General features: G+C 43.4%; 1 protein-coding gene across 1 annotated transcript; it reads right to left on the reverse strand.

Moving 5' to 3' along the window:
* Positions 1 to 9067: 9067 nt before the first annotated feature.
* On the reverse strand, positions 9068 to 14233 carry ostc (oligosaccharyltransferase complex subunit). The gene is made up of 4 exons (XM_083789119.1): positions 13997 to 14233; positions 13099 to 13192; positions 11883 to 12080; positions 9068 to 9541 (listed from the first exon to the last, which is right to left on the reverse strand). The coding sequence occupies exons 1-4, from the start codon at positions 14133 to 14135 to the stop codon at positions 9523 to 9525; spliced, it is 450 nt and encodes a 149-aa protein (XP_083645245.1). The 5' UTR covers positions 14136 to 14233; the 3' UTR covers positions 9068 to 9522.
* Positions 14234 to 23381: the final 9148 nt, after the last annotated feature.

The raw sequence follows: 23381 nt of genomic DNA on the forward strand, positions 1-23381 counted from the left end.
ATGTCCATGAATACAAAGCAAATAAAAACGAGCAAAGAAAAACCCCACATTACATACAGTTAAACAAACAAATCCCCATCACAGTTCCTTACCCCCACCCTACAGCTGACTACTCCAAATGAACCACTATACATCCAAAGCCTCTTCACCCTGACACGGGTTGACCAGAATGGAACAGAGCCTTCATTAAACAGTAAGCCTTAGCCCCCTAAGGTCTTCCACTGCTGGCCTGCTCGCTTTGCCTAGAAAAATGGCAACTAAAAAAATACGGGGAAGCAGCTTTTTGCTTCTACGGGCCGTCGGCATGGAACAAGCTCCCACTGTACCTTCGTCAGGCAGCCTCTGTAGACATTTTTAAAGCTCAGCTCAAGACCCACTTCTACAACATTGCTTTTAATTGATCTTTTATTTTATTTTGTTATTCATGTCCTCACTGTATTGCATTACTGCTTGTTTTTTAATGTCGTTGCCTTGCTTTTCTTTTATTCTCCATTGTTCTGTAAAGCACTTTCAGCTGCATTTCATGTCATGAAAGGTGCTATACAAATAAAGTTTTATTATTATTATTATTATTTCATTAGTATCATCGGTAACAACTGTGATGGAAGTATAGGGATCTTTCCAAAATGGCATATTATACTGTATGACATACATTTAGTTAGTTTATTTATCTCAGTCATTTACATTACAGTTGAACATTCAGAATGAGGGTTACACAATTACAGTTTGACTGAAAAGGTTTGGGCTGAAGCCGAAGCTTATTATGCCCACCTTATTACCTAATTAAAAAGAACAGAAAAAAACAAAAACAATGTGAGGACTGACAGACCAGACCAGACCAAACCAGACCAGACCAAGCAACCAGGACGGAACCAATGGAGGCTATGTGCATGGGCGGAGGAGGAAGAGGATACGGGCCCTTTGGTGGAGGGAGAGGAGACGGGCCCCTTGGTGGAGGGAGAGGAGACAGGCCCCTTGGTGGAGGAAGAGGAGACGGGCCCCTTGGTGAAGGAAGAGGAGACGGGCACCTTGGTGGAGGAAGAGGAGATGGGCCCCTTGGTGGAGGAAGAGGAGATGGGCCCCTTGGTGGAGGGAGAGGGGGGTGGGTCAGTGGTGCTGCCTTCATCATCGTCATCTTCACCGATGTGTTGGGGATCTCCAAGCGGCAAGGTGAGTGAGATGGCTAAAAGAGAGAGACAGGCAGACAAACAGATTGAGAGAAAACAATGAAGGCCGATGGAGAGACATACAGAGTGACAAAAAGACGTGCAGGCAGACAGACAGAGAATTGAAGGCTCCAGCTCAGCGCCACCCTTACCCCTTATCCCTAAACGTATTTGCCATTTTTAACTATTTTGAAAAACATTTTAAAATAGTTCAACTAGCCGATCTACATCGAGACATTGTGAGCTTGTAGATCGGCTATTTGAACTATTTTAAAAGGTTTTTTTAAATAGTAAAAATAAGGTTATAGGGATAAGGTTTAAGGGGTGGCGCAAGATATAGCCCTATATCTCTATCTCTTGCAGAATACCTGCAACATAAGAAACTGAACAAAGAAAGAATGATATTTCAACTCAAGCCTCTTCAGTCACAAAGTCACATGCAGGGTATTATTTGACTAAATCTAAATCAAAACTATAATAATAACCTTGGTAAGATGACTTCAGATCAGTGCAAAAATAAAGGAACTCACCTAGAATCAAAAAGTAGAGTTGCACCTTCAACATGATGGAAGTCTAGTCTCTTCTGTCCCCAGTGTGTCCGTCTGCTTCAACACAGGGTTGCTATAATTAACCCAAATTAATGAAATAACCTAAACTAGATTTTGGTTAATTGAAGAAAAAAAAGAAAGAAAAAAAGGGGTTTTAAAAAAAAACTATAACTATAAACTAAAATCACAGAGAAACTTTGCTCAGTTTTAGACTTTACCAGTTTACTTTTCTTTGACGACAATAGCAGATCTATAAGCTCAAGGACACATGCTATTTTTGAATAGCCAACACATTTTAAAATCACACAGAATGTTTTCCCTGGTTTTGATGGGTTAAGAACTAATCAAACCTTAACTGAAAATGAATAAATAAATAAAATAAATCAATTAAACTTTCAAAAAATGAAATTAACCTTAATTGGTCTCCAGCTTCTCTCCTTCTACTTGAGAATGATCTATCCTCTGTCTAGTGTCTCTCCTCACCTACAGTCTGTCCCGACAGACACACAGCGTGAACAGTGAATGGCTGGGTAAGGTTTACTCAGCCAGAGATGCTTATCACAAAATCATGCTATCTTCGTGATCTAATAACTTCCTGTGTTCGTTGCATTAACTACGTCATTTAGATATAATGCTAGTAACACAGGATGTAACCTACATTTCTGGTAAGTAGATCACAATCACACATAGATCATGAGTTCTCGAATTCGGGTCCACGGAGGGACTATCAAATGAAAATCTTGAAAGAGTTAGAACAGGGGTGCCCAAAAGGTAGATCGTGATCTACCAGTATAGATCACAATTAAAGGCTGTGCAGGTAGACCACATGACATGGCCCTAAAACATATATTCATAAACAAAAATCACAAAAAAAAGAAATTGGCATCCGTCACTTCAATTAAGGTGACTTGATTGACTGACAACAGGGCCTGTCACCCGAAAACATACGACTAGCACTGCACATAATGGGCTGAAGACGTTTCTCCCCACTTACAACGCCAGTGCCGCTATTGCAGGTCAATGTTTTGGGGGTGGGGTAGATCATGTTTGAGCTGCCCATTTTAAAAGTAGTACTCAAGTCCAAAGACTTAAATAGCATTTGATACAGACTTATGTTATGATTTTATATTCTAAGTACTTGGACCCTCGTCTGGTTCTGGTGTGTGACGACCTGGTTGACCCTTCCATGGTTACGGCGGCGGACAGACGGACAGACGGGCAGGCCTGCTCCGGGAGAACAATAATTGTACGTGAATATGCAATGTACTTATATGTATGGTGCACTGCCTGAACTGTAACATACTTTAGGGCTGTGTTAGGGGCACGCTGAAGGCCGCGTGCTGCAGGCAGTGATTGTGATGTCTAGTCAGTGACGTCAGTAGGACATGAAGTATCCAAGCTATATAAGATTCTGTATGTATAATAAACTGGGTGAACGTTTTAATGTGACAGTCGTCTCGTGTCATGTTATTGTTCTCTCCCGGGCCGGCCTGTCCGTCTTGCCCATGGAAATGCCAAAGGTCGTCACACACCAGAACCAGACGAGGGTCCAAGTACTTAGAATATAATCATAACAACTTATAGCATGTTATGTAGACAGCACTAGAATTGCATTGTATGTAGTCATAGCACATAGTATAGTATTTTTCTTCTCATTAACTAGTCAACTAGTACCAGCAAGGTCGACAAGTGGATTTACTAGTCGACTAGTTGAATAGTCGACTAGTTGCTTAAAACCCTAGTACTGTGTAGTACATACTTCTCCACTTATCGTCGCCGCCCCAGAGGAGCTTTTCCTCCAGCTGCAGCGCTTTGTGTTTTAATTCATCACGTGTTATTGTATGCAGAGTATCTTCAATGAACCCCAAGAAGACGAGGGATCCATTCCATTTAATAAACAATTGTCTTTAACCCTCAATAATTGTGTGATGGTTTCTTGCAATTGAACAGTGATGGAAGTAAAAGTTACTTAAAAGTAAAAGTATCAATACTTAAATCTCTCTTAAAAATGTACTTGAGTAAAAGGTACAAAAGTATTGTTATCAAAATACTTAAAGTACCAAAAGTAAAAGTATAGCCTAATGATTAGGCCTATGCAGAATGTCCCATTTCAAGTTTTTCAAAATGTATACAAATCTTCTGAAAATGGCAGATCTACAAGCTCATAACGCTGATCTACAAGCTCATAACGCGTCGCATCGCGAGAAATGGATTCATGTCAAACCAGAATCTGGATTTGTGTCACATTCAGGATCAGAATGTCTCTAGAAGGTGGAATAATAAGCAGAAAGGACAATCTACTGGGCAGCAACATACAACAGAAATACAATGCCCCCTGGTGGCGATTCAAAGACATCACCTGCCATGACCTGCCTGCATACTCTGGCTGAAGTCAAACCATTTTAAAGGGGAATGTAAAAGCCTGCATTGTGAACACATCTAGTCTAATGTCTATCTTAATATTATCGCAACCTGATTTGGTGACGACGGGGGAAAGGCGGTCAGATCAGAATCAGATCCAAATCATCCAACTCATGTCCAGTCCACCAAGTAGATGAAGTGGTTTAACCTCATTGTAATAGTATTGGTTTCCAATGCACCTTGTGTACCGGTATATACAGGCATCTGTTATAACACACCCATATGTACATTTGTAACCCTGGCCATTTGGAACCCTGGTGTAACTACAGTGTTTCCAGTGAGCCGACATGCACAATAGCTGCAGCACCCTGACACTGCTTTTTTTTTAAACATATGTTTATTGATTTTTCTTTACAACATATTATTTTCAAAGCAACTATTCACATACTGTATATATTTCCCCTCACACCCACATGGAAGCATGAACACTAAACTAAATCTTCAAAGAAACATCAGGATATGTCCATAAATACAAAGCAAAGAAAAACAAAAGAAAAACAAAGAAAAGATAAAAAAGAATAGATGGGCGGCTTGGTGGAGGAAGAGGAGATGGGCCCCTTGGTGGAGGAAGAGGAGATGGGCCCCTTGGTGGAGGAAGAGGAGATGGGCCCCTTGGTGGAGGGAGAGGAGACGGGCCCCTTGGTGGCGGGAGAGGATATGGGCCCCTTGGTGGAGGGAGAGGAGACGGGCCCCTTGGTGGAGGAAGAGGATATGGGCCCCTTGGTGGAGGAAGAGGAGATGGGCCCCTTGGTGGAGGAAGAGGAGATGGGCCCCTTGGTGGAGGAAGAGGAGATGGGCCCCTTGGTGGAGGGAGAGGAGACGGGCCCCTTGGTGGAGGGAGAGGAGATGGGCCCCTTGGTGGAGGAAGAGGAGATGGGCCCCTTGGTGGAGGAAGAGGAGATGGGCCCCTTGGTGGAGGAAGAGTAGTCAGTGGTGCTGGTGCTGCCTTCATCATCGTCATCGTCATCATCGTCATCTTCACCGATGTGTTGGGGATCCCCAAGCGGCAAGGTGAGTGAGATGGCTAAAAGAGAGAGACAGGCAGACAAACAGATTGAGAGAAAACAATGAAGGCCGATGGAGAGACATACAGAGAGACAAAAAGACGTGCAGGCAGACAGACAGAGAATTGAAGGATCCATCTCAGCGCCACCCTTACCCCTTATCCCTAAACGTATTTGCCATTTTTTAACTATTTTGAAAAACATTTTAAAATAGTTCAACTAGCCGATCTACATCGAGACATTGTGAGCTTGTAGATCGGCTATTTGAACTATTTTAAAAGGTTTTTTTAAATAGTAAAAATAAGGTTATAGGGATAAGGTTTAAGGGGTGGCGCAAGATATAGCCCTATATCTCTATCTCTTGCAGAATACCTGCAACATAAGAAACTGAACAAAGAAAGAATGATATTTCAACTCAAGCCCCTTCAGTCACAAAGTCACATGCAGGGTATTATTATTATATATTATATTATATATTATTATTATATTATATAGTTGACTAAATCTAAATCAAAACTATAATAATAACCTTGGTAAGATGACTTCAGATCAGTGCAAAATAAAGGAACTCACCTAGAATCAAAAAGTAGAGTTGCACCTTCAACATGATGGAAGTCTAGTCTCTTCTGTCCCCAGTGTGTCCGTCTGCTTCAACACAGGGTTTATAATAACCAAATTAATGAAATAACCTAAACTAGATTTTGGTTAATTGAAGAAGAAAATATTAAACAAAACTATGCTAACTATAAACTCAAATCACAGAAACTTTACTCAGTTTTAGACTTAAATTAAAATTACACTGATGTTTTCCCGGGTTTTGATGGTTTAAGAACTAATCAAACCTTAACTGAAAATGAATAAATAAATAAAATAAAACAATTAAACTTTCAAAAAATGAAAGTAACCTTGGTCTCCAGCTTCTCTCCTTCTATATTGAGAATGATCTATCCTCTCTCTCCTCACCTACAGTCTGTCCCGACAGACACACAGGCAGCGTGAACAGTGAATGGTTGGGTTTACTCAGTCAGAGATGCTTATGTAGCCATGCCGCAGTCAATACTTGGTTCCCCAAAAATGTATCCTGCATCATTTACAAAAGACAATCTACAAGGAAGCACAGGGGGGGGGGGGGGGGGGGGGGTCGTAAATACAAAAAGAATACAGGGACCTTGTTGATTTCTGTTTAGATACAGTTTACAGATCTGATTGAGTGACCGGTTAGGGACAGTAGTCCACGTGTGTAGCAAGGATGGTGCGAGACCAACTTGTGAAACTAATACCGCCGACGGACCTGTCATGCTGAAAACGGAATACTGTAGTGTAAATAGTACCTTACAGTACATGCAACAAAGCCCACTGGGAGGGACGCCTGTTTTATTTATTTTTATTTTTATTCCACGGATATAATTAAGGGCTGATATAATTCTGATACTGCACTATGGTATATTGGGAATGAGTTAGGACATTGCCTTTGGTTGATGATATAATCCATTGAATTAAATCCTTCAATCAGGTAACGTCATTGACTGGGATGCAAATGGTAAAATGAAAAGAGAATGATCTGCCACACAAAGATCAAGTGCTTTTCAAATGCAAGTCTCCCCTATGGTTTAATCCTGCAGAGTCCTATATAAAAATTAGTAGAGCATTAATAACTCTGAGCAAAGATGACTTGTCTATAATGGAGTCAGTGTTGGGTTCAGCTCATACCTTCCCATATTATACACATCAGCCAATGTGTGTTCAGTATCAGTATTATTAAATAATATGGCCTAAAGCCCAAAAGTATACAGTATACCCAGCCCGAAATGAATTGTGCACGTTCAGCGACATGGCAAACCCCACCCAGGTATACATTTGACAAACACTGAGTCAAGCCTGGTGGTCCCTCAACCCCGCAAAAGGGGGGAGGGGGTCAGTCACCCAAGTGCTGTGCTATCACCCTATCATTGCCAACTGTTGACCTGCAGGTCTGCCAGACAGCATCAGTGGGGGGGGGGGGGGGGGGGGCAGCATCACAAAGTGCTGCAAGACATTATTTTCTAGCCAACCAACTGGAAAATATATAAAGGCTCAATGATGTTGGTATCCAATGAATTGTTTGTAGTTTCTTTAACTGTAGTATCGAGACAAAACTCTGACCTCTACCTAAACAATTAAAAATGTAACTACATAACCATAGGTTCTAAGCAAGAGGTTTATGTTTTAAACCATAACTAGATCAGTCTGTTGCCACTCCGGCAGGAACAAGTGAAGGCATGTATTGGCTCATACAAATGACATTATTTCGAGTAAAACACAAAAATATCTAAAAGAAACACACCCTCGTCAAGTGGGTAGGGTCCATTCACTTGTGTTGATTAATACTAGTTGGAAAGTCTTTTTGTAGTTTTTGGTTCTAACAGTAGTTTTTGGTTCTTTTGTTTTGTTTATTTCATTTTGAGCGGCTTAATCCTTCACCAAGAAGCCGATCTCTAGTGCTACCCGTCCTAGCTAGGTCAGGAGGGGTCACTTTCACTTAGCCCCTGAAATGTAGATAAGCTGAGACACCAAGTTCCTTCCTGTGAGCCAACACTTCAGTGGGCCCTCTCCTGCGCCCTAGCTGACCTAGGGCTGACCGGAAAACGACCTTCTTTGCCCAAGCAAAGCATCCATCAGCGTAAAATAGAGAGAAGTCTTGATAAAGCACCGTCACTGGAAACATGGATGCGCATCGCGTCACAGAATTGGCTCTGACCAAGAGTACAATTGAATAACAACAAATGTGGATTAAAACTGTGTATGCTATGATATTCTGTGACCTAAGAATGTATACTGTACTACAAACAATATTTTAACTGTGACGTTTCTAAAGGTGATGGTTCTCCTGTAAAGTACATTTCTTGATTTCTGACTTTCTATTTGACCCCAACCTGTCATGTTTGGTAACACACATAACTTATTACATCTTCTGCTATACAACTGATCTACAAGCTCATAGCACGGCACAGAGTGCCACGCTATGAGCTTGTAGAGCTATTATTTTGTAATCGTGAAAATAGTGCAAATCTTAGTTTTAATATTATAATTAATTCTTAGCAAAACGTACTTACAAGACGTTTTTAGAATCGGCCTCAGGTCTAAATTGGTTAACCAAGGACTTTATATGATGCACCTTTATGCACGTTATATTTCACACTGTTCATAGAATGTCTGACCTGTTTTGCTGTTCCTTGCCTTCTCCCCCCCTCTCTCTCTTTCCTTCTTTCTTCAAACTGCAAAAATAATTTCACTAACTTTCACCTGGGCTGGAAGTGATAAGGGTTTACAAGCAATGCTGACGAGAACATAGTGGAAACAACATTTATTTCACTCCCTCATAAAAAAAAAAGAAAGAAAAAACAATTTTGACAGTTTCAAGGCATTTTTCAAAGCTCCGTTTACAAAATACACCATACTACCCACCCCTAAAGCCCAATTCCCCAGATCATATATCACCAGTTGTAATTCACAAAGTTCTCCCTGCCTGGTTGTTTGTTTGTTATCGGGGGCTAGCCTGCATACCAACAGTCTACAGTTTCTTCCTCTCGTAACATCATAAACCTCATGATGATACCGCCGCGATATCTTTCACGCTGGTTTCATAGAGCATACATCAAGAAAAACAGAATGCATTGCACACATAATCAATGTGTGACCGTATTCATTTCAGAAATAACACAAGGAATGCAATCTGTCAAATGCAACCTGGACTTTAACTAGATTCTGTATGCTATAAATGATCATGTTCAAATTCTATACAATGATTCTATCAATCAATCATTCATTCATTCTTTCAGTCATTGCAGCTACAGTAACATAATTTTGCCACAAGGTGTCACTAACTACAAACCACACTACTTCCATGATTGAAGTGCATTGTCCAATATGGCATTGTCCAGTATAGTTTCATTATTGTTATCAGTGTTAAAGAAAAATACTGTGTCCCCACGTGACTGACATGTCTCAGCCACAGGACATCAGAAACAGAATGCCATATTAGCTCAAGATGGTCGGTTATTCATAATTAATGCTAGACCTACAAAAATGCACAGAACAGATTTCACAAACAGCTAAAATAACGTACTTAGCAGCCGAGAATGCTCAGTTTTTGGCTTTTAAGTGTTGAAAGAAGACGAGGAAAGGAAGAAAGAATACTATTGAGACACAGCCATACGCGAGACCTGGTCGGATTACAATTCTAATACCCTTATAACTGCAACCAGTGCCTTCTATCATTGAGTAGTTGATTTCATTGAAGATTGAAGTGAAAACTGCTTTCAAGCCCGTTGCAAAAACAGGCCGTTTGGCGGTCCTTTACCCATCCAGGTCTTCTGTGCTGAATGATGTTCACTGGACATGACTTTAACCCATGAGGTATCCACTGAAAATGGTAAAAGAAAGAAGAGAAAAGTGAGAAAAAGGGTAAATTGTAAGCACACAGTAACACCCCAAACATGTTCTACTGCAAATGCCTTTCGTGTGACACAAAATGTTATGATTAAAGTAACTTGTCAGCTTCCTCAACATTAACACTGCATATTTTGACAGTGCGGCATGTATATAATCTATTTTATACTTTTTGTAATAAACAATTGCACCGTGAAGATATGACAAATAACTGAAATAATTATATAAAGACTTTTATTACTTGCCTATTCATTATTTTTTAATATACTTAAATAAAGGGTAAAAGAAAATAGCAGAAATCTACAAGCTGTAAGCTTGTAGATTTCAGCATTTTTTTTACGTACATTCCGAACTTTTTTCAACATGGAAACGATGACAAAATAATTGCAATCATTTCAAATCATTGCAATTAGACGATTATGTAATAACTGCGACAGACCTAGCAGGAAAAACCAGAGAAGAAAACCAGCACTCACGGCAATGTCACTTATTTATTTTTGCAAGGTATAGGTAGGTTAGGTATGGCATTTGCAAACAAGCAGCACACAGCGAACGAGTTTCACATTTATAGTGTCCGTGGTTATGTGACTGCACTTTTGGTAGTTTGTATTGGCTGGACGTTGTTGGACAGGGGATGGTGTTACAACCACGGACACTGTAAATGTGACACCACACATTTGGGCATGTACAACTTCCTGGTCTCAACTGCGCATGTTTCTTTCCTTCCATGGAGCACCATGGAGCAACATGGCGTCGCCCGTACGGTCTTCGCGTCTCATCCTCTTTAGACAGTCCTTGCCGTGCACCCGGTAAAATGATTAAAGTGAGTGAGACGAGATAAGAGTCGTGCATGCTGTGCATACCTATTAGAAAAGACTTAGCAGGAAGACATTTTTATGTCTCCTTGAATGCCAGAGGAGAGTTGGCAATCTTGACCTCACGCTGCTGCAGTGGGAAGACTTTTTGGATAGACAGGTTCAGTCACTTAACTTAACCCATTAAAAACTAAACAGGAAAGCCTCCGTGTCATTCTGGATTTTTTTGAGTTGGCTATTCAAAAATGGCAGATATACACAAGCTCACAGCGCGCTCACTTTGTGCCATGTTGCAGGCTTGTACATCAGTTATTTTGTAAGTGTTTTTGAATACTTTTGCCTTATGAAAAGGTTTGAGAACTACTGATTTAGAAGGCATTCGTAGAATCGGCCTCAAGGCTTAAATTAATGGGCTAATGGTCTTTATGAGGGAATCTGCCCCCCCAATTTCCTCTTGCCAATATTTCATTTCATTATACTCATTCCACTATATTTACAGATTTACTTTTTGAGGGGCGCTAGCCCCTCCTATATACAGGTTTAATGTTTAATTCCTTAGACAAACATTAAAAACGCCATTGACAATGAACAGAGTTTAATGTTTGTTTTCTCACTTAGGCCCTACACACACCGTCTGCGAACGCTGCGCGTCAAAACAGCCGCCTACGTTATTTTCAATGAACCTATCCCACACCGGCAGCGTCCGACGCGCGTTCACGCCTCGCCTGACGCTCCGATACGCCACTGTTCTATTTTGCAAGGCCTGTGCCGCTGCGCACCTGGGCTTAACACAGACATTAAATGCCATTGACAATGAACAGAATTTAATGTTTGTTTTGTCTGTGTTTGTTTTGTCCTCGATGTTGTAAGACGGGTGTGACTTTTTTTGAATAGAAACAAAATACTTCAAATTATTAGACATTCAAGTTTCTAAAGCATTTAGGTTGGCGGGGGAAGAGAGCTAGCGGTGGCTCAGGGGGTAGAGTGGCTGGATGGTAACCGCAAGGTTGCCAGTTGGAACCCTGTGGGCTCCCCCAGAGTTAGTGTCGAAGTAGCCTGAGCTAACGTGTTAGGTTTCTGGTCTAGAGGGGCGGGTCGCGGCTCAGATTTGCACACGCCCTGATTGGATCTCATCGATCTGTCCATCACCCCAGGCCCCTCCTCTCCCCCTAGTGCAGCGCTACGTCACATCATTTGGAGTGACTCCCACCCGGAAGGGTTGACTCCCACTTTTAGACCAGAGCGGCCAATGCGTTCCTCCAGGCTTTCAATTTTTGCACCAACAAAAATTAAAGCCTGGTACCGCTAGTGTCGAAGTGTCCTTGAGCAAGACACTGAACCCCAAATTGCTCGTGATGTGCTGGTTGGTGCCTTGCATGGTTTCCGCCGCCATCGGTGTATGAATGTGTGTGTGAATGTAATGCACAATCTCTGTAAAGCGCCTTGAATAAAGGCGCTATATAAATTCCACCATTTACCATGTAAGAGAGCGAGACTTACGGTAGTTTCATCCTCATGAACACCCTGGCCATGAAGAAGCTCAGCAGCACGCTGACGAAGCCGATGAAGAGCAGCAGGAAGCGGTTGAGCTTGGGAATGTTGGGCGCGTTGGAGCGATCCAGAATGATGAAACCCAGGCCCCCCATGGTGAAGAGGAAGCTGGACGCCAAGCCTTCCATGATGTACTGACCGTTCACTCTGGAAAAACAACAAGAGAAGCCTTCCATGATGTACTGACCGTTTACTCTGTCAAACAACAAGTCACGTTGTGTATTAGATCATAGCATGCATGTTTAACCCATTTAGACCTGAGGACGGTTCTACAAATGTCTTCTAAATCCTGACAGTTTTCTTGAAAGATCCATGTTTCTATGACAGTCGATCTCATACATTTTCATGTCAAGGACCCCCAAAAATATATGTAAAAATGTTCGCTCTGAAAGAATATATATTCAAAGGTTTGCACCACATTTTCAGGATTTAAAATAGCAGATCTACAAGCTCATAGCGCCGCGCTATGAGCTTGTAGATCTGCTATTTTTCAATAGCTAAAGTATAACATAATGCTTTAAACACCAAAAGGGCGCCCAGCTAGATCAATAGGTTATCTCCCCAAAGTAACATGAATAATCACAAATATTAATAAAAAAGGTAGGTGGGTGGCTTGGTGTTTGCAGTTTGCAACACACTTCAAAGACCCTTTAAAATCACAATTTAGCATAAAACAATTCAATGTCAAAGTCTCAAAGATAAAAACTAAAACAAATAAGAAAAATATCCAGTGATGAACTCTGCATTTTCATAAATTACACCTCAATCAATGCCTTTAATGTACGTTATATGGGGACAAATACAATGAAAGACATCCAATCCAACACTCTCTGTAGTGTAGTCTTGAGGAAGTCAAGACATTGTAGTCAAAGTGTCAGAGAGCGATCAGGAGTTCTCCACTCAACCAAGCAGGGGTTTTAGGATGCGTCCTTGTGGACTTACATGGAGGTCTTAATATGTGGCCTAAATACTGCACGCTTGAACTCTGCTAATAATAAACCACAATGACTTACATTCAGACACTGACGTTATGCGATTCACATATTTCAGCAGGTCACCAATTCAACCACCATGCTGGAGTGGCAGTGACTGAGTGTAAGTGAGCGAGTGGCCGAGATTTTGGGTATTGGAATTTGTCTCTTGTTGTGTTCTCTGACTCACTGACCTGTAGGCCAGAAAGGCCACTGGCCGCTGGTGACCGTGCTCATCTGTCATCGAACCCACACTCGGTGGTTCCACAATGACGTCGTAGATGATTCCTGCAGAAAACAATCACAGAGACAAACATTGCATGAGGAACACACTAGTTATTTATTGTACAGTATGTGTGCTGCTTATTTATATATTTAATGTATTTATTTTTACCTAATACAAATTAACCAATCATCAATCAATACAATTCTACTTAGAAATCTAGCTAAGTAGGTTAAAGCTTGATGAATTGAACAAGGTGGACCCTCTTGTAAACAAATGCTTTATTGGCTGTTAACTCAGTTAACAGTCTTTGTATTGAGTTGTGCTTGAAATGTACTGTACTGTAATTCTGCAAACTGTTAATAAATACTTCAATCAATCAAACAAATTGATCTTGTGTATAATTAAATGGGTAGTTCCAACAAATCACTCTTGAAGACTGAAATACAAATGTTAGGAAGCTCGCTTCAAATTACATTGGACTGCTAGCCCACTGCAGATCAATTCAAGACTCTCGTAGTTTTTCAGTATTTCATCGATAAAATACGAGTCTCTTGATCCATCATTCTAAAAGGTCATTAGACTACCATGATTTTGTCCATATCCATGCTCTCTCTCTCCCATTATCATAAAAGCACATAGACTTTTGGGATTATGTTTTATTATAACGACACGCATACCGAAGTCTCTTCTTGTATTATTGTGTTAACCTTAGTAGAAGAGCTGGGGTTTTTTTAATCGCATTTCAAACAAATCAAAGTCAACGGACGGTTCTATTTCAACAATGAATCATGGAGGCACATGAATCAACAACAATAGACACATCATTATTATTAGTATCTCCTGTAGCGTTATAGTTAGCATCTTACCTCCAGTGATGAGAAAGTAGGACACAATAACGATAGCATAGACCGTCATTGCAGACGGCATGTGCAGCCAGGACGGTTTCTTTAGCTTGATGTTCGGACATTCTAGCACGGCGAACGGCATACCGTAAAAGGACTCCATGATTTATTAATTAAAAAAACCCAAATAACAAAAAATAACACGTCTTGTTTCGGGTTGGAGTCTTGAGTTCGCAGCCAGCAGCTGAGTTGACGTGTCCCGGAAGCTCTCAGTGTGACGGCAGCGTCTAGTGAGCTAATCTAGTGAACTAATTTAAGACTTCCGGTGGACGATCTCTTCAAAATAAGAGTACCCTCTAGAGTATTGAAAAAAAGTTTAATTTGCACATTAAAACTACAAATTAAGCATTTAAATGATGCTATATGATGCTATAAGACACACATTATGTTTCTGTGTAAGAATAAGTAATTAAATCCTTATAATAATAATAATAATAAAGTTATCTAAATGGATAAATGCTATTCACTGGAGTGCATGGACTTTATAAAGTGGACACTGGACAAAAGACGGCTCCGCAAGGCAACTATCTGGACATACCCACGCGTTCGGGGAGATGTCCTATACCACACCCCCACTCTCCGCTAAGCGGGAGAGGTGTAAAATTCACAGCAGCAGACCTTCTACTGGGGTCAAGGCTGACAAAAAGTACCGTTTCCGGACCCAGAATGGACACTGGACAAAAGACGGCTCCGCGAGGCAACTATCTGGACATACCCACGCGTTCGGGGAGATGTCCTGTACCACACCCCACTCTCCGCTAAGCGGGAGAGGTGTAAAATTCACAGCAGCAGACCTTCTACTGTGGTCAACGCTGAAAAAAGTACCGTTTCCGGACCCAGAATGGACACTGGACAAAGAGGCCTCCGCGAGGCAACTATCTGGACATACCCACACGTTCGGGGAGATGTCCTCTACCACACCACACTCTCCGCTAAGCGGGAGAGGTGTAAAATTCACAGCAGCAGACCTTCTACTGGGGTCAATGCTGACAAAAAGTACCGTTTCCGGACCCAGAATGGACACTGGACAAAGAGGCCTCCGCGAGGCAACTATCTGGACATACCCACACGTTCGGGGAGATGTCCTCTACCACACCACACTCTCCGCTAAGCGGGAGAGGTGTAAAATTCACAGCAGCAGACCTTCTACTGGGGTCAAGGCTGACAAAAAGTACCGTTTCCGGACCCAGAATGGACACTGGACAAAAGACGGCTCCGCGAGGCAACTATCTGGACATACCCACGCGTTCGGGGAGATGTCCTGTACCACACCCCACTCTCCGCTAAGCGGGAGAGGTGTAAAATTCACAGCAGCAGACCTTCTACTGTGGTCAACGCTGAAAAAAGTACCGTTTCCGGACCCAGAATGGACACTGGACAAAGAGGCCTCCGCGAGGCAACTATCTGGACATACCCACGCGTTCGGGGAGATGTCCTCTACCACACCACACTCTCCGCTAAGCGGGAGAGGTGTAAAATTCACAGCAGCAGACCTTCTACTGGGGTCAACGCTCAAAAAAGTGCTGTGCCTTGGGGCATTGACATGAAATCACTTTCTCTACGCAAGCTAAGTCAGGTCAAGGAGTTACCTCTAGCTTTGGAATGGGTGTCACTTGTGTGCGTTGATTGCATCTGTCTGTGCATTTATGCATTTGTTTGTCCTGACGAAACTTGATTATTTCTCGACTGTTTATTTTCTCGTATGACACGACATAGAAACTACTTGTGACTACTGTCTTTGTGTGCTGTCGAGCGGATGTTCTTTGCATCAAAGGTATAGCCTGCTGTGTCATTCGATTCATTTGTCCAGATATGCCATTTATGATCTTTAAGGATGTACAATGACGCATATGGTGGCCTGTCGAAAAATACACACATACTGGTCAAAGAATACTCATTTTGGTGGTACAGACAGGATAAATTGAACGTTTTTGGAATTTTTGTGCCAGCTCTTAACAGGAGAAGTAAGGTCTGTGGGCTGTTAATTACTTCATATGTTGATAAGCTCTTTTCCTGCTGACATGTTTCACATTGTTCAGATTGAGCAGGTAATATTTGTGCAATAGTGTCTAAGATGCCTTTTTGTGACACGTCAAGTGGCTGCACTATGAATTGTGACATGTTCTTTGTAGATGGTAAGGCCTTGTCACCACATTGAGTACAACTATACAGACTAAGACTTTTCAGGCAAAGCAGGTCATCTCCAAGGAAAGGAGACCGAAGTGTGTATTCTACAAAGCTGTTTAATATGGTGCATTCTTCTGTCCTAGAACATTTCTGAGACACTAATGACACTGATGTGTTGGCTAGATTGAATTTCTCAAGTTTCCGTCTAAATGTTGAGTCCTGCGCTGCTGCTTCTTCAAGCCGTGTGTGACATTTTTTGATAGCAGATGTCTGTTGTAGAAATGTTAGAATTGGTAATGGTATAGCTTCACACATATTGTCATTTAGACTTTCATTGCATAAAACCACATCATCATCATCTTCTTCCAAATTGTCCTCCGTTATTGTTCTGTTAATTGCTTTCAACTGTCCAGGCACAGAATGTACAGATGTCTGTATGTTTTGCTTGAACAACTGTGTGGACACCACACATACTCAACCAAACTACTAGTTTGTGTATAAAATCTAATGGGTCATTGTGCATTCCTAAGGCCAAGTAAGATGCTATTCACTAGTTGTTGAGTGACACCACAGATTGTTTTGCAATCAAATGTGTGACCTGGATTTTGAAAAAACGCTTGAATGAGAGCTGCTAAATTCCCCGGCATAGATGACAACTGAACCATCGAAGTAGGTGTCAATGGTTTCAATTTATCTTGTACTACTTGTAGATGCAGTATACCCACGCGTTCGGGGAGATGTCCTGTACCACACCCCACTCTCCGCTAAGTGGGAGAGGTGTAAAATTCACGGCAGCAGACCTTCTACTGAGGTCAACGCTCAAAAAAGTGCTGTGCCTTGGGGCATTGACAATTATTTAATTAACGAATTAAATAACCTTATTTTATTCTGAAGGCAACCGGATGTCTTAAATTAGCTAGCTCTCAGACAGGAAATTCTAAATTAGCTCATAAGACGGAGCCAAATATCTGTCTGAGAGTGGAGCCTGCCTGGCAAATTACATGGGGGGTCCTTTTTGTGGGCTTGGCCGAAAGTGGGCGTTACCAAAAGGTGGGCGTGGCCATGGCCGCCAGAAGTCTGTCAGATTTTGACAGCTTCAAATTAGTGTTAAACATAATATAACCCAATTGACTCCAGTCCTCTCTGTTTAATATATCTATAATGAAACTATATAAACTATGCATATACCATGAAGTGCTATGACTACTAGGTCTGGTCCATAGCTCTAATGCGTTTCATTTAGAGCTATGTTACTCTAAACTTCCCCGCTCGCATGAATGCAGACCAGCCTCTACTCTTTGGCGTAAATAAAAAGAACGTTTTTGCTACACATAAAAACAAAGGCGAGTTGTGTCATTAGAAAGCCTACTTTGGTAATTGGTTCTAGTTCTAGTGAACAGAAATAATAAATAAATAGACTTGGTAACCTAACTGTAGGGAGTGCAAACACATTAAAGAACCTGGGGGTTATCATCTATGAAAAGGCAACACAATGAGCAGAAAATAAAAATGAACCATGTAAATACAACAAATTGAGCAGAGCACTGCAGGGAGTTGAACCCCATTCCGGTAAACCAGAAGTACCACAACCAGTGCCTTGGTTTTTGTTTTGTTTTACGAGGTCCATTGGTTGAAATGTAAATGTTGCATTGCAACGGTAAAGTAATTTCACAATTGACATTGTAGGCAATAATTAATAACGGTATGGCACCAGGCCAAAGCCATGGGGATAGAGTATGTTTTGCACTCTGAGTGAGTGTGTGTGTGTGTGTGTGTCCGTCAGTTTGTTAACAGCTAATCTCCAGCACCATTAACCCGGTCGATGCCAAATTTTGCACACACACTCCCTGGATGCCAACGATGAACCTCTGTCCCAAATTTTCCAGAACGGCCTGTATAGCACCACACATTTTTGTATGCCCTCCGAGACTATGGACTATAGCCTTTCGCTTTTCCGCGATTTAACCTTTTTTCAAATCGTGAACAATGATGAAGAATCGCGCACTATAGCATGCCACTTAATGACCTTGGGGTCATCAAGGTCATTGATATTGATCAATAACCTTGAGCAGTATAAATGACCTTCAATAAGACTAGTAAATGACCTTGACCAGTATAAATGACCTTGACAAGTACAAATGACCTTGACCAGTATAAATGACCGTGACCAGTATATGACTGACCAGTATAAATTACCTTCATGAGACTAGTAAATGACCTTGACCAGTATAAATGACCTTCATAAGACTAGTAAATGATCTTCACCAGTATGAATTACCTTGACCAGTATGCGATCCGTGACCATGGACTATAGCCTTTCGCTTTTCCTTGATTTTCACCTTTTTTTTAAATCCTCAACAATGATGAAGAATCGCACACAATAGCGCGCCGCTCAATGACCTGAGACCATGGACCAATGAACCATGTAAATATAACACATTGAGCAGGGCACTGCAGGGAGTTGAACCCCGTTCCGGTAAACCAGAAGTCCGACACCAGTGCCTTAGTTTTTGTGTTGTTGTTCATTTACAGGTCCAGGTGTGCATACGCATGTGCGCCTGTGCGTGTGTAGGTGCATTTGTGCATGTCTGTGCACGCTTCAATGACCACTGTTGGACCCCATGGGGATCAAGGACCTCAGGGAGCCACCCATAATTCACAACGGTCACAGCGAACTCTGTTGCATCACAACTGGTGGCCAACAGTCGTAACCAACACCGCCACCGACCCACAGGAGAATACCATCGCACAGTGGTATCAGACCAACCACAATCAGCCAGCCCTCAAACCAAACCCTTCGACCTAGAAGAACTCGAAACTGCAATGGGAAAGTTGAAACCCGGAAAAGCAGCAGGGATTGATGACATACTGGCAGAAATTATACAGCACCTGGAACCTAACGCAAAGACCTGGCTCGTAGGGATGCTGAATACATGCATGGCACTGCAGAAAACCATCCCTTCTGTCTGGAGAACGGCCAAAGTGGTTGCAATCCCTAAACCTGGCAAAGACCCATCATCCCCAAAGAGCTACCGACCCATTTCCCTCCTCTGCATCACCTACAAGAGAGGCTGCTACTCCAACGCCTCATGCCACTCATAGACACCAAACTGACTAAAGACCAAGCTGGTTTCCGTCCCGGCCGCTCCTGTGCTGGACAGAGCTCAACCTCACCCAACACATTGAGGATGGGTTTGAGGGAAAACAAATAACTGGAGCAGCAACTGGAGGGCGAAGCAAGCACGCAGGCAGCTTGTGCCTGCCTGCCTGCGTGCGTGCCTGCCTGCCTTCCTCATGTGGAAGCTGCGTAGTTGAGTTTGTGTGTGTCTTTCTTTTTCTGTCTTTCTTTCTTAGGACGAAGATCAAGGTAGACGCCGTTGGAAGGCTCAACACAAGCCGATGCCCCTAGAGATCCATCCCAAAGCTTCCCTCAGGGAGTCCAGCAAGCCAGCTAGCCAGCAAGCCCGCCCAGTCAGCCAACGCAGCCAGCCAGCTCCGCCAGTCAGCCAGTGTAGAAAGTCAGGCTGCCAAGCCAGCGCACATCAGCCCTTGCAGTCAACCATTGTAGCCATACCAGCCTTGCTCAGTCAGCTCAGCCAGGCCTCTCTCGAGGCCTGGCTCTCTGTCTGCCTGGCCCGGTCTGCCCCGCCCTGCCTTGCAGCAACAGAACCAGCCTTGCTGGCAAGCCAGCCAGCTCAGAATACGAGCTCAGCAAGCCAGCGCAGCTGGCAAGCACGCAGTTAGTCTAAACCAGTTTCAGACTGGCAGGCCAAGGCAGACAGACAGGAAGACCGAGGCGCCTAGGCAGGCAGACAGGCCAGGAAGGCAACAAAGTGCAGGCAGGGGGACTATCCGGCCTACGGCTGCGCTGCAAGGGTTGGAGCCTGGCCAGCTCCTGCTGGTCTAGACTGAGTGGCTGTGGCTGCACAGTAAGGCTGCGGTAACCTAGTCTGGGCTTGCTGCTGCACTGGCTTGCTCAGCTCGCATTCTGAGCTGGCTGGCTTTCCAGAAAGGCTGGTTCTGTTGCTGCAAGGCAGGGCAGGGCAGACCGGGCCAGGCAGACAGAGAGCCAGGCCTCAAGAGAGGACTGGCTGAGCTTACTGAGCAAGGCTGGTATGGCTGCAATGGCTGACTGCAAGGGCTGATATGCTCTGGCTTGGCAGCCTGACTTTCTACACTGGCTGACTGGCGGAGCTGACTGGCTGCGTTGGCTGACTGGGCAGGCTTGCTGGCTAGCTGGCTTGCTGTGCTCCCTGAGGGAAGCTTTGGGATGGATCTCTAGGGGCATCGGCTAGTGTTGAGCCTTCCTATGGCGTCTACCTTGATCTCCGTCCTAAGAAAGAAAGACAGAAAAAGAAAGACACACACAAACCCAACTATGCAGCTTCCACCTGAGGAACCGAGACGCAAGAAAAGAACTGAGCGTCACTTGGGATGGTCACAAACTCTCCAACCATACCCACCCCATGTATCTTGGAGTTACACTGGACAGGACACTCTTCTTCAAAAAAACACCTGGAGAACACAAAAGCCACGGTCAACACCCACAATAACATCCTGTGAAAACTAGTGAACTCCCAAGTGGGGCGCAGACCCACAAACAATCCGTGCAACTGCCATGGCCCTGTCTTTCTCTACAGCAGAGTATTCCTGCTCAAGCTGGAGCCGATCACGTCACACCAAATTGGTCGACACAGCCCTAAATGACACCTGTCGCATCATCACGGGATGGGTCAAGAAAACACCTGTCCCGTCCGTGCCTTTATGCGCTAGCCGGCACCTCCCCCCGCACATCAGACGACTGTGTAACGCTCAAGATGAATGGAAAACACAGGAGATAGACAGTGAAGTCTGGAATGAAATGATAGAGAACACCTCACACACACAGTTTCCTTTCGTGGCTGTTTACATTCGAGGGTCGCCGGTCCTCTCAAACGGAACAGTTTAACGTCATGCCCAGGACGAAAAGATATAGAGAACACCATAATGACAAATGACAAATAACAGCAGGAAGGCATGGGCCACAATCCACCGTCTTGGCAAAGACCACACCACCCATAATTCACAACGGTCACAGCTAATTCTGTTGCATCACAACTAGTGTAGGTATTGGATGGAGCCCGCACACCACAGGTATAAGAAAGACGTGATGCAGAGGAGGGAAATGGGTCGGTAGCTCTTCGGGGATAATGGGTCTTTGCCAGGTTTAGGGATTGCAACCACTTTGGCCTTTTTCCAGACAGAAGGGGTGGTTTTCTGTGCTGTGCATGTGTTCAGCATCCCCACAAGCCAGGGCCTTGAGTTAGGTCCCAGGTGCTGTATCATTTCTGCCAGTAGGTCATCAATCCCTGCTGCTTTTCCGGGTTTCAACTTTCCCATTGCAGTTTCAAGTTCTTCTAGGTCGAAGGGTTTGGTTTGAGTGATGGCTGATTATGGTTGGTCTGATACCACTGTGCGATGGTATTCTATGTGGGTCGGTGTCTGTCTGGAAAAAGGCCAAAGTGGTTGCAATCCCTAAACCTGGCAAAGACCCATTATCCCCAAAGAGCTACCGACCCATTTCCCTCCTCTGCATCACCTACAAGCCTATCCCGTCACACCAAATTGGTCGACACAGCCCTAAATGACACCTGTGGCATCATCATAGGATGCATCAAGACAACACCTGACCCTGTCCCAACACCTGTTTACATTCGAGGGTCGCCGGTCCTCTCGAACGGAACAGTTTAACGTCATGCCCAGGACGAAAAGATATAGAGAACACCAACATGACAAATAACAGCAGGAAGGCATGGGCCACAATCCACCGTCTTGGCAAAGACCACACCACCCATAATTCACAACGGTCACAGCAAACTCTATTGCATCACAACTGGTGTAGTTATTGGATGGAGCCCGCACACCACCAAAAAAAAGAAAAACAACATACTATAGTATGCCCTCCGTGACCATGGACTTTAGCCTTTCGCTTTTCTGCAATTTAACCTTTTTTCAAATCCTCAACAATGATGAAGAATCGCGCACTATAGCGTGCCACTTAATGACCTTGACCAATATCAATGACCTTGAGCAGTATAAATTACCTTCAATAAGACTAGTAAATGACCTTGACCAGTATAAATGACCTTGACAAGTACAAATGACCTTGACCAGTATAAATGACCTTCACCAGTAGAAATGACCGTGACCAGTATATGACTGTGACCAGTATAAATTACCTTCATGAGACTAGTAATTGACCTTGACCAGTATAAATGACCTTTAGAAGACTAGTAAATGATCTTCACCAGTATAAATGACCTTTAGAAGACTAGTAAATGATCTTCACCAGTATAAATGACCTTGACCAGTATGCGGTCCGTGACCATGGACTATAGCCTTTTGCTTTTCCTTGATTTTCACCTTTAAAAAATCCTCAACAATGATGAAGAATCGCACACTATAGCGCGCCGCTCAATGACCTGAGACCATGGACCAATGAATGAAATACAACACATTGAGCAGGGCACTGCAGGGAGTTGAACCCCGTTCCGGTAAACCAGAAGTCCGACACCAGTGCCTTAGTTTTTGTGTTGTTGTTCATTTAAAGGTCCAGGTGTGCATACGCATGTGCCCCTGTGTGTGTAGGTGCATGTGTGCATGCTTCAATGACCACTGTTGGACCCAATGGCGATCAAGGACCTCAGGGAGCCACCCATAATTCACAACAGTCACAGCGAACTCTGTTGCATCACAACTGGTGGCCAACAGTCGTAACCAACACCGCCACGACCCACAGGAGAATACCATCGCACAGTGGTATCAGACCAACCACAATCAGCCAGCCCTCAAACCAAACCCTTCGACCTAGAAGAACTCAAAACTGCAATGGGGAAGTTGAAACCCGGAAAAGCAGCAGGGATTGATGACATACTGGCAGAAATTATACAGCACCTGGAACCTAACGCAAAGACCTGGCTCGTGGGGATGCTGAACACATGCATGGCACAGAAAACCATCCCTTCTGTCTGGAGAAAAGCCAAAGTGGTTGCAATCCCCAAACCTGGCAAAGACCCATCATCCTCAAAGAGCTACCGACCCATTTCCCTCCTCTGCATCACCTACAAGAGAGGCTGCTACTCCAACGCCTCATACCACTCATAGACACCAAGCTGACTAAAGACCAAGCTGGTTTCCGTCCCGTCCTGTGCTGGACAGAGCTCAACCTCACCCAACACATTGA

The sequence above is a fragment of the Protomyctophum parallelum genome (genome assembly GCF_964188405.1).
Source record: "Protomyctophum parallelum genome assembly, chromosome: 18".
NCBI lineage: Eukaryota > Metazoa > Chordata > Actinopteri > Myctophiformes > Myctophidae > Protomyctophum > Protomyctophum parallelum.